Genomic DNA, 13,158 nt, shown 5'->3' with positions numbered 1-13,158 from the left:
TGCACATGTGAGACTTTTTTTTTTTCTTCCACTATATAGATGACTGATTACTCATGACTCAGGAGAATACATGCGTCTTAGCACATGAAAGTGGGCTTAATCTTCACTTATTTATATTCCCAATTACAGCACATATGTGTATATTTCTAAAGCATATATACGAAAGGTATTATGGATGTTGTAATCCAAATTCCGTTTTTGTGCTCCTACCCTTAATGTTATGGTAAACAAGACATTTTGACTTGTTTTTTAGCCTGTGATTTCGTAATGATACCAATTTCACCTACAAATTTCTAGCAACAATATGATTTTTCTCCTGCTGTTTCTCCCTAAATACAATTGTAAAATTTTATTTGTACCCTCCACATTGCTCAGACATTCCTATATGTAATATCTGATCGCCCACGCAACCTGGTTTCTTCACTTTAAAACTAACTACAATAAACAACATTTATTGAAACATTCAGGGAGGATACTACTCACAGGGTGCCCTACTTTGTATTATATTCAGTTACATTTTAAAATAATACATAAATAGATAAATATGTAGTTATTATAACACAACAGTGACATATATGTAGTATTCATGTAATACATTTTTTCTTTAAAGCTACATACCTTTGTGTTTTTCTCTGCAGTCAGTCTGGTTCCTGGCCTCCCTTTGCTCCACTGCAGGAAATACAGCTTGATCAAGGACTGCCTTTAGCTCGTGATTGGATAGAGAATGAGCAGCAGCTCACTGATGAGTGCTTCTTCCTTCTCTGTGCTCCCTCCTTTGATCAGCAAGTTCCACCATTTGATTGTACCATGCAATGCAGTAGAAGCTTGGTGATGACGCTTGCCATTCAGCTGTGCAGGGTATAATGGGAGACTAATATAATTACAGATTTTCTACCATTTAAAAATGCTTTTACAGATTTTTTTTAACTTAATACATAACTGGAGTTTTAAGTTTACTTATAGTTTTGCTTAACATGTTTTACTATAGAAGTCCTCTGCAGCAAATGCTTATTGTATGGGGTCTTGTGCACCTACTTTCTACTTGTTCTTGTAAGTAAGATTGCAGAGTTAATGGCACCATTGCGACTGTTGCAATATGGTGTTTGACATACTGCTATGCACAATGAAAAAAAATAAAATAACAGCCAGTGCTCAGAATATGTTGTGACTCATACACTGTACCTGTGTTTACCTGGAAGTCCTTAGGGACCACTAAAGGGTCTTGTTTACTGGATTTCTGCACATGGTCACAGGTAAAAAGATTGCTGTACTTCATTATGTTCAATGGAGGATTCATACTTTTGTGTTAAAATGAGAATGACCAAATTGCACATTAACCTGTGGTTTTCCTGTGTGTTGAAGTGCCATTCATTTTGACGGCATCTCAATGCACAGATGTGAAGTGTTGGGAATTGTGGAGAGTTGTGTTGGGAAATAAAGTGAACATATGTCAAAACTTGTATATTAAAACCCGTATTGTGGTGCATTGTTAGACCATATGAATGAGCTTTGTTGACAAAATGCATATAATAGCATACTTTAACATGTGTTCCTTACATTACAACATTAAAGTGACATTAAAGGCTATCTCTCTCGCCCCGTCCCCCCCATGTTAGTGTAAGGACTTACCTTGAATCATGCCTCTTAATCTTATCATCTTCTTCTTTAGTGTAGTTTTCAGATGTCCCTCCAGGGCTGGTTCAGGTCTCCGATTCAGCGCTTACTCCTCTGTCCTCCTCTTCTCTGATGTCCCACGGAGTCTGTGCGGGTGCATACTGCTCCATAGACTTACCTTGTGTCTCTCCTCATCTCCCGGCCGAAGGAAAAAAAAAAAAGTTTTTCCATATTATTATTATACAGGATTTATATAGTGCCAACAGTTTGCGCAGCGCCTTACATTATAAGGAAGACATTACAATTACAATACAAATCAAGACAAGATGGTAAGGAGGGCCCTGCCCATGAGGGCTTACAATCTAAAGGGTGGGGGAAATATCTACTGATTGCTAGAAGTAGATATATGCAAAAACACGCTGAGGGTTTAAAAACCCTTTAAGCAAATATAAAGTAAAATAATATAAAAATGACCATGTGATTGGTTGCTTTAGACAATTATTACCTTTCCTGAATCTCTTATGTGCTTTTGTTACACGTTATCCAAAGTATATTCTACATGACTGTATGAGTCTGGAACCAGTTGCACACTATTCCTCACTCCTGCAGCAGCCATTGCTCCTTTCTGATTGGCTCTGCTTACAGTATGTGGCTAGGCCCTTAATGTCCTCACATACATTGTTGGACCCCAGGTCTTTGGAGAGGTTCTGACCAGTCAAGCAGCAAATAGGAGTGGCTTTGTGGGACTGATCAAATGGCAGGGAGGGAAAAAGCCTGCAGGAGTTGGGAATGAGGCAAGTAATTCTCTACACTAAGCAGCCCCTAGCCTAGACTAAGGGCTATTCATGCTTCCTGTACTGGGGGGGTTATATTGAACTTTCGTTGCTGCCTACAGTTCAGCTTTAGAGCAGCTTACTGCTACCTTCTATGTTGCATTGTTTGGTATGGATCCTACAACCTTAGTTATTGCAGTAGTTGCAGCAAAGTATCCTTGACCTAGCCTTGCTACTAGTCGATTTATTTTTCAGCCATGGCGGCCATAGATAGTATTGCTTATGTCCACAGAAACACAAGATTGCCATGTTTACAGGAGCTATTCTGTTGGTGGCAGTTTTTTAGGATGTGGTCTCTTTAATTTTATCTTTGTTATCAAAGTGCTAGTGCTGATGAGCATTGTAGCTCTCAGGTTGCCCAAATATGAATGCACTGGCACCATATGTTATTTGCTTGGCAAATACTTGTTTTATACCATCTTACTAATAACAAGTGTAACTGTACTTTGAAGCAACGTTGCACACCATACTAGTAAAAGAGCAATGTACAAAAGTAAATATAATCTCTTACCTTCTTTGCCATTAACATATGCATACATGGCACTGTATGACCCTCTGCAGTGCTTACATCTTTGTCTCTGTTATTCATCAGTAGAACAGATGCTTATACAGAGACAAAAACATGAGTAAGGGTCTCTGTCAGGCTAGAACTTAGGAAATAATAATCCCAACTCATATCCCACCTCCTGTTTTCCTTTCGAGTAAGCTGACCACCCCTGGTGGGAAACCTAGCTGATATCAACACTGTGGTGGCCTGTGCTGGACATATGGGGGGAATTTACGAATGTGTTTGCAATAACATTTTTAGGCGCAAAGTCCAAAATGTCATGCTAACTACCCGGAAACTTTTATCTCAGTTATGCATATTTTTTTAAGTGTTCTTGTGACGCATGTTCTCCCTGTGCTTGCGTGGGTTTTCTCCGGGTACTCCGGTTTCCCCCCACACTCCAAAGACATGCTGGTGGGTTAAATGGCTCCTGTCTGAATTGGCCTTCATATGTATGCATGTGAGATAGGTACCTTCGTTTGTAAGCTCCGTGAGGGAAGGGACTGATGTGAATGTGCACTGTGTACCGCGCTGTGTAAATTGTCGGCGCTTTATAACTACCAATAATAATATTATTATTAACAACATATTAATGTTTGCGGCTCACTGGACATATTTTTCATCATTTTGCATAATTTCTCAACTGTGCAGTATTTGCATCCAGCATTTGCCACATTAAAAGACCTCCAAACTATTGCACATCCTGGAAGTGTTCCTGAGCACTTATGTATCACAAAGATAATTCACCTTAACATCCTCAAGTCAGCTGAGCACTTTAAGACTATTCAGCTGTCACCCAGAAGGTTCCCAGCACGCTTGCGACTATTCAGAAAAAATTTAGAGGCAGAGACAACTTGGAGACAATTTAAAGACAATCCTCATTGTGAAGGCTTTTAGAAATGAAACACAATCTAGGATAATACATCTGTCGCTGTATGCACTTGAAATCATGGATAGAGCAGTTTAAAAGACGCTGATTATGCGACCATATTGATACATTTTCCCCATAGAGCTGTACAGCATTTACAGGTAGAGAAGGCAGAATTACATCAACTTGTGTACAAAATACCTTAACTGGTGTAACTTTGTGGAAAGAAAATGGTAATATTGTTTTAAAGTACTACCATTACTACTACCACTACAACTACTAATATTATATATGGGTTTGTATTTTTTGTTGACATTTTGAGTACGTTATTAGAACATTGTGAATAGATAGCTGATACAGTATAAATGACCGCTTTTAACAGAAAACAGCATGGCTGAATGCCTGGTCTATGCACTCTGCAGTGTAGTAACCACATTAACCAGCTGTTAACCACTGGGGTTTTTACCTAAAAAGCTCAATGGAGTTTATGTCTTGTCAGACAGATATTATTGAGTTTGCATAATGGTTTAGAATCCCCGATTTATATATCTTGGCAAAACAGAGTATAATTATTTTCTTTGTCAAGCTCTGTGCTGAATTGAAGCAGCTTCTTGCACATAATTTGGCATATAAACTGGGAAGAAACCACAAAGTGTGGGTGGAGGTTCCGGACTAAGTATCTCTTTTATTCCCACTCTTCTAATGTATTTAACAAGCAATGCTAGTGGTTCTTGAAAATTATATCTTCCTGTGAGTAATATTGTGTCAACGCTCCATATTTCAGAAATGCATTTCAGTGGTTACTTCACTGTTCCTTATTATAATATTTTATTATAAGGGATTTTTGCCAGCATCAGCCACTGAGAGGTCACCTTTCATTTAAAGAAGACATTTTAATTGTGCAACAACACTACTTTCAATTATGTTTTCTTTTTAACAAATTAGCAGTTATGGGTAAACAATTTGGGCAACTTGATGGGTCCCCATCATCCTGTCATTACCTGCTGTATGAAGATTAAAGAATGCAAGAATGCATGTATGGGAACAGTGGAACATAATCTACTTTACTGTTCCGTCGAAAATGTAATGTAACTGTTAATTATACCCCACTGAGAACAATAGTTTAGTCACTGTAATCCAGGAGCTGATGATTTTACAATATTGGTTTATTCTTGCATTAACTGTGTGTCAATTTGACTTACAGGTGGAGCTCGCTGAAACCTGTGCAAAATGTGAACGTTACATTGGCACAGAAGGTGGTGGGATGGACCAGTCAATCTCATTTCTGGCAGAGGAGAAAACTGTAGGTAACTTTTATATAAATAAAACAGAGCCTGCTTACTAAGATCTGCATTAATAGTTCTTGATCTATACCGCTGAGTTATATTTTTACAAATCCGTTAAAGTGCTTTAAAAGAAGCCTTCACCAATCTCTCTACCTGAAAGTACTGTGGAGAAGTTCATCTTTAACGTTCACAACAGAGGGAAGATCTTTGCAAATTAATTACTCCAAAGTGCCTACAGCTAGCGAGGACAGCAAGGGATGGGTTGAAAGCTCTTTTACTGCTAGTTAAGAATTTACACTGATCAGCCATAACATTGTGACCACTGAGAGGTGAAGTGAATAACATTGATTATATTGTTAAAATGGCACCTGGCGGTCGGTGGGATATATTAGGCAGCAAGTGAACATTTTGTCCCTGAAGTTGATGTGTTGGATGCAGGAAAAATGGGTAAGTGTAGGGATTTGAGGGACTTTGCCAAGGGCCACATTTATGATAACACACAGTGCATCGCAGTTTGTTGTGTATGGGGCTGCGTAGCCACAGAGCGGTCAGGGTGGCCATGCTGACCCATGTTTACCGCCAAAAGCACCTACAATGGGGATCTGAGCATCAGAACTGGACCACGGAGAAATGGAAGAAGGTGGTCTGGTCTGATGAATCACATTTCATTTAAATCATGTGGAGGGCCGGGTGTCTGTGTGTGTTGCTTGCCTATGGAAGAGACGGTACCAGGATGCACTTTGGGAAGGAGGCAATGTTATGCTTTGGGCAATATTTTGATGGGGAACCTTGGGTCCTGCCATTCATGTTTATGTTACTTTGACATGTACCACCTATCTAAACATTGTTGCTGACCAAGTGCACCCCTTCATGGAAACGGTATTTCCTGATGGCAGTGGCCTCTTTCAGCAGGGTAATGCGCCCTGCCACACTGCAAAAATAGTTCAAGAATGGTTTAAGGAACACAGCGAGATTGAGTTGTTGACTTGGTCTCCAAATTCTCCTGGTCTCAATCCAATCAATCATTTGTGAAAAAAAAGTCCTGTCCATGGTGGGCCTACCTCGCAACTTACAGGACTCACTGGCAGAACTACCAGGGTGCAGTGGTCACATGCCTGACCAGACCCTGACAGTCTATCACTTGGTGCCCTTTCGCTGCCACCGATGTATGACTCTATTTACATGTGTAAAGCTGACTTTATACTGGAAGCGATTCTGGTGGCTGGACTGCCTCCAGATCGCTTTCAGGGGCCAAAGTAGTGCGACACCCCCCCCCCACCTCCCCTGCCCGACATCCCACCTTGCTTTCTGGGCTCCACTGCCCCTCCTGCAGGTCTGGGACATCACAGGTATTGGCAGGGAAGGAGACTGGCGTACATCCTTTCGCCAATCTCCTCCCTGCTGAAAGGGGCTGGAAGCGATCAATTCCAGGACCTCACCTCAGCTATCAGACTCTGAAGAAGAAGAAATTGAAGCATAATCTGTGCTCCAATAGCTTCTTTGGAGTGGAAAGGTGACATTAGGGGTCTAATTGACCCCTAATATCACCTTAAAGAGAACCTTTCACTTACAATATGCTATCACATATTGCTTGTAAGCCCCCTTATCTGATAGGTAAAATAAATTAAATAAAATAAAATAATATTAATGTAAAAATAAAAAAAATTAGGTCCCCCAACCCTGGTGAGCGTGTGATATTAACTTAAACACGCGTTAGGTGCTCCTATGTACCAAAGCGGCAATTGCGCTACACATGTTGGTATTGCTGAGCATGCAAGAGTGAGAACAATAATTCTAGGGCCAGCATTCATGGATATCTCTAAACTGACGACCTGTACGGCTTTTAAAGTGCCGCCTATGGACAATTTGGGGTACTGTATTTTGTCGCCATTTCATGGACACACGCAATTTTTAACCCGGGCATGTTGAGTATTTACTCATCGCAACTTCATCTGTTATATTTTATTTAAAAATTGGGTATTACATCGTGTTTTTGGGCACTAAATTTAACAGTATTTTTTACAAAAATTTGGGGTTTGATAAAGAGTTGCGCTATTATAGTGTGATGTAAAATTTGCAACTGCCACCATTTTATTCTACAGGGTCTTTGCTATCAGAATATATATAATATTTTGGGGGGTTTAAGTAATTTTCAATGCCCAAAATGCAGATTATAATTGGTAGCGAAAGAGTTAAAGAATGAGCACTATACAGTAGACTCTCCATTAACCGGCATTCAAGCAACCGGCACTCTCAAGCAACAGGCAAAAAAAAAGGACATAATATGTTCTCAATTTTTTTTTTTGCCGGTTGCTTGGTAGACATGTGCACACTAAAAAACTTTGTTGGCAACTACATTTATTTAGTTGCTAATGAAATTCTCTGTTTACATCTTGCTGCCGACCGGTGGCTAGATTCTGCAGCTGAATGTAAACAATGGGCGGGAGCAGTTCCAGCCTGCTATAGCCAATAACAGGCTGGCAATTGCACCCACCCACTGCCTGCTGTCAATGAGCAGAGGAGCGGACCTGAGAGAGAAAGTTCATGGTTTCTTGCATCGGGGTCCTGAAGTTTCTAGTTGCGCCTCTGAGGTCCAGTGGAGTCAATGCCTAGACGGGTTAGTACTGTTTTGGTGGCAAAAGGAGGGCCTACTCCATATTAGGTGGGTGGCCATAATGTTATGGCTGACCAGTTTATAAATCCTTTAATGTCCATTTTCTGGGCACAGTTGCATTTGAAGGTGAGAATTCTTTTTAAGCTACTGAGAGATTTATGCTGACAGTCTTCTGGGAAATATGGAAGCAGTCCAGCGTCCTTCCAGATGCCAGTCAGATGCCTGTTGACAATAAGAAGTTTACATTTATAGAGTTCTTTGTAGCGTTCAGTAGATTTTCTGCACTGACAAGATTGGACTGTGCCTGCCCTTTAGTGTGTTTGTTGGACTTACATGGCTTGTACCCAGACACTCTGTAGTTCTAATAAAGTTACCAAGCATGTTACATGTTAAGGAACAGCAATTGTGTGTTTATAAAATCTAAAATGTTATATACATGTATATGTGTGCACTTTTAAGTGTATGTTTTGGGGATCATCTATTATGCCACATCTGTTGCAATTATAGAATGCAGAATGTTGTATTCTGTTGGAAAGTTCATAGGTCATTTTACTTTCATGTGCATGCTTTAATGACTATATATTGTCAGGCCACTGAACAATGTCTGTTTTGGATGGATATGGGTGGTTGAATCTTTCACAACGTTTCTTGTATCTCTTGGGGACTTCAGCAGTAAGAGCTCTTTAGCTGGGTATCCTGGCCCCCCATACGTCTAAGACAGGAGGGGTCAGTCCACCAGTTAAACGTAGTATGTACTTGGACTCCCCTTGCTACATTTTGGGTCTTTAAAGCCAGAAATATTAACAGAAAAATATGTAGCTATAAGACGTAAGAAAACCAGTGGGTCTTTCAGCCCAACCGTAATCCACTCATAGATTTTTTTCCTGAACAATGCTAATATATAAGAAGGAATGTTTACTGTTGTCTTCTTACCGTGACAGGCCAAGCTGATCGAGTTTAACCCTGTAAGAGCTACCGATGTGAAGCTTCCTTTTGGAGCTGTTTTTGTTATTGCAAATAGTTGCGTTGAAATGAACAAAGCAGCAACAGCTCATTTCAATATAAGAGTTGTGGAGTGTCGTCTGGCTACCAAGGTAAAGTAACTACTAGACAGAAAGATTGAAAATGCACAAAAACAGCAATACATTAAGTAACTGTGAAATGGAAGAGCTTGCCCTAAAGGCCAACTCCAGTCAACAGATATTTTTTTCAGTTTTACGTAGAGTAAGGAAAGATTAGAATCCCTGGCAGGTTTTAGATGCAGTCTGTCACCAGTGAGGATATTTCCCTCTCCTTCTATTCTGTATGACAGGGTCGGGAAGTGAGGGGGAAATCTCCAAAGTAGGGATCTAGACAGCAATAAAAAAAATAGTCTTTGCCAACTATAGTAGTTTTTTTTAATTTTTTTTATTTGTATGTTATTGCCCTAACTCTGACTCCAGATTAGGGTGAACTTGCAATGCTATTTGCATTTAGCTATAATGTGCTAGTGTGCACATCTTATTAGCACATTATGGCAGTCTTACCTGCTTGCTGCTTGTGTGGCTCAGTGTACACGAAGTACGGTAAAGTGCTGACAGGTAGAAAGAAGGATCTATGACGGAAGAGACTTACACAGACTTTAAATTTACTTTAAAGGCATTAGCCATAACATCAAATGGGGTTCCCCCTTCATGTTTTATTGATATCCACTATTCTCCATCTTTATTGGTATCAGTTGCAGCACTACTAGTGACAAACCTAGTATATTCCTACTCTTCATTGCAATGGCCTTTTTACAGCTCCTGGTGGAATGTTCTAACTGACAAGTTTGTGTGGTAATATACTCATTCTTTTGTCATAGAAAAGGGAAAGGACAAGTTGGAAAAACTTTAGTGCTCTGTAGCAAATACTTCCAACAGTCATGAGTAACCATCATCATTAACCCTTGAGAACGCATACATAGTGTAGTAACTAAAGTAAACAATTAATAATATACAGTGTTACACAAAGTACAAATTAAAAAGGCTTACTAAATCCTTATTTAAAATACAGAAGAGGGAAGTGAGAGGTGAAGTTTTAGGTTTGTATGGAGATTTTCAGAAATACAAAATAATATATATCACAGGCAAAGGATGATTAAAGTGCAACTGAAGCCAAAACTTTTTTTTTTTTTGTGTGTGGATAGAGTAGAGAGGGATTAGAACATTTTATTTGCTGTATGAGTCCCTGTCACCCCCTCTATATGTCCTGATAACTGTTATCACTAAAAGTGAAGAGATTTTAGAAAAGGATGTCACATGTACATTAAGTGTGCAGTGGTGGTGCAACATTGGACAGAGGCTCACATATATCTTTGACGTAGTGGCTGCTTACGGCCAGTCACAATACTAGGATCAAGCTGCTGTAAGTGGTGGTGTGGTAGCAGTGAGTTCTCCTTAACATAGTGCAGTGCATTCCTTTTCTTTATCACAAACACAGAACATTTAGTAAAAAGAAAAACAGAAATGTACTCAGTTTTGCTACCTGATCTATATTAGAAACACAAACACAGAAGCACATTACAGAATATACAGTATATGCCATTTATTTCTAATAACTGATTTACAGCCGATTTTTTTAAATAGCTTGCTTTTAGCAATCTCAATAAATGTTCCTTACCTAGCATGTGTTAAAAACAGCTTTTGCAAAGTGCTTTTGTAGCAAACAGGCTGCATTTGAAATGATACAAAAATAGATATACATTTAACACAATATAAAAGTATAACAAATGGCATGAAAAATCAATATTAAATACATTTTGCTTTTAGATGCCTTTTTAGGATACATTCACACCAGCAGTTGCGCTCTCCTGCACAACTGCTGGGGTTTGTGTTCCCGTACAGTGCCATCACAGTTGATCAAGCCACATCGCACTGTTTCTTTTTTTTTTTAGAACTTTATTTTTGTAATTTCATTCAGTTCTATGGGGGGCTCACTGCGGTGCGATGCCATTGTACCACGTCTCACTGAGGTGCGCTTAAAAAAAGTACGGCATGTTGTACTTATTTTTTTTTTTTTAAGTGCGCACCACCAGAATGCAGTGGTGTGAACTGGCCCGTCCATGACAAGGCAATTTGTCTTGTCTTGTATTAAGTCTCTGCTGGAATAAATGGCCAGCAAAGTCTGATCACAGGTGGTGTGAACCAGCCCCTAAACATGGTAAAAGTGGTAAGACCCTTGGCTGTTTTTTTTAATGAAACTGTTCTAGACCCAAAAGACTAATTTCATGGCTCTGTAACCACCACCAAAATTACTGTTTTGGAACAAGGCTAATAATCATACAATAAGATAGAGAATGTCAAAGCATTTTGTTCATATAAAAACAGTCCATAATTCAAGCTAAAGTCTGGTTCAGGAAGATGGTAAGGCATATGGAAAGTATGTAGGTGTGTAAAATCCTACCTGGTAGCAAGGAAAAAAATCCCATACTATTCTGACTCCCGGTGACCTGACCTGAAACCATCATTTTAAATGTGTGTGAAATGTTGTAGCTCTACCTTGTTAGCCCTGATGTCAGCAGGGCCATATTATGCATACTGTATATCCACAAAGTGGGTGCATGGCCTTTCCATCTCTAATGGATGCCCATAAATCTGAATGGTGGTCTCTCTGACCATAGTAAGGAGAGAGCAGGGCTGAGTAGTAACTACTTAAGCAGAGTTGATATTTTTGGGCTCGTGGTGCATCTTTGTAGAGGTAATGGGTGCCAACACTAACATTCTGGTGCCAATTACTTGGATAGCAATTCTATAAGTATATACTTTTTTTCCCCTTTAAGGCATCTTGGGGTATTACAAACTTATTGTATAGCCCATTCTTTGCAATAAATGAAGTAAATCTTAAAGATGGTGTTTTGTTGGAAATGTTTTGTTTTCAGATAAGGGTGTTTCAGAGACAGTGATAGCTAAATGTTTGTAGCATCTACAATTCTCAAAGATGCCTATAAAATGGTGCTAGATAGGTTTTCACCTAAAGTGTATCTAAAGGCAACATTTCTTTCTTTGGTAAATTCAACCTCCCTTTTTTTTTTTCCTGGTAAGCATCTCAGAGGCAGAAAGTGATGGTAAAAACAACATTCTAATGGGGATACCTGTCCTGGGGACACATGTCTAAGGGGAATTATCCTCAGTTTTAGAGGTTTCCTCTCACTTTCTCTAGCATCTCTGGGACCTGAAGGGAAAGCTCCCCAATGGAACACAGACAGCAGAAAATTAATTGACGCGTTTAAATTTGTATCTTCTGTATCGGAAACTAAAAAAAGGTTTTGACTTTACATGGACTTCAAGAAAAGATTAGTTAGAAGTGATTGTCCGAAAACAAGAGGTATATCTGCACAAGTGGTCTACTTTTAATTCATACTGGAAAATCCCTTAAAGTTTATTGTAACAGCATATGTTATATATGGGCACTATATTGTGTTACAATGCACTTGTATATTTTTTCACCTTTAAAGATGATGCATTCACTTTGTTCTCAAAGCTGTTTGTTTTGGGGCACAGTAAATACAATTTATATTGTTTAGAGCAAGTGTGCTTTTCTGACTAAGACAGGAAACCAAAATGTATACGGCAAACACACCATGCAATGTTTCTAAGACATGGCACAAACAGGTAATTGGTCTGCATAAACATTATATTTTTTGTGAGGATAACTGGTGAAAAATGAATTCGTCATGAGTGTTGTTGTCCTGAATGTGTACCATTCATATAAATAAGGCAAAAGTGATATTTGAAAAGTTTACATGAATATGACTCTGGTAATCATCATTCTTCTATTTGACCCAAAAAATCCACAAATAAGACTGGGGGAAACACATTTTCTTTTACTTTTAGGAAAGAGAAAATAATTGTGGCATGTCTGTCTGGCTGTTTCTTCTTCAGTATATACAGTTTTCTCATTTAGTACCCCAACCTTTCATTCAGATCATTATCATTTGTTCACGGGTCATTACAGTAACATAATTCAATTATATGTATTGTTTACTTTTAGTCACATTGATACATGTATAAAAAAAAGATACAAAAATATGGCCTCTGCCCCATTACTTTGTTATATGAAATACTCAGGATGAGATTTATCGGCTTTCTCACACAGCTAGGCAATGCAGAACTGAAGCAGTAAGACTAAGAATGTATTTATTCATCATTTCCACCTCTACTGCTAAAAAGTAGCATTGTACCAATACGAAACATGCCCCTTATCACTTCTTAAAGTAAACTTGTCAAAAACCCAGGTAATTCAAGTTGAGCAAATAATGAAAAATACATAAGCAGATATCACGTTTAATGGAAACCACATTTTAAAATGACCTATATATATCTATCTATCTATATATATATAGATAGATATACATATACATATCACTATGTATATAT

At 38.8% G+C, this 13,158-nt stretch overlaps 1 protein-coding gene across 1 annotated transcript in view; it reads left to right on the top strand.

Moving 5' to 3' along the window:
• Window positions 1-13,158, top strand: part of GALK2 (galactokinase 2) — a 123,648-nt gene that overhangs the window by 66,977 nt on the left and 43,513 nt on the right. The window contains exons 6-7 of the mRNA XM_018562904.1: window positions 5,067-5,165; window positions 8,704-8,856. Of these exons, the coding sequence (XP_018418406.1) occupies window positions 5,067-5,165; window positions 8,704-8,856 (252 nt within the window). The remainder of the gene's footprint in view (window positions 1-5,066; window positions 5,166-8,703; window positions 8,857-13,158) is intronic.

This window comes from Nanorana parkeri, unplaced genomic scaffold (assembly GCF_000935625.1).
Source record: "Nanorana parkeri isolate BGI_ZX_2015 unplaced genomic scaffold, ASM93562v1 scaffold611, whole genome shotgun sequence".
Taxonomy (NCBI): domain Eukaryota; kingdom Metazoa; phylum Chordata; class Amphibia; order Anura; family Dicroglossidae; genus Nanorana; species Nanorana parkeri.
Note: the sequence above shows the minus strand (reverse complement) of the source record. Positions and strands in the feature narration are given on the sequence as shown.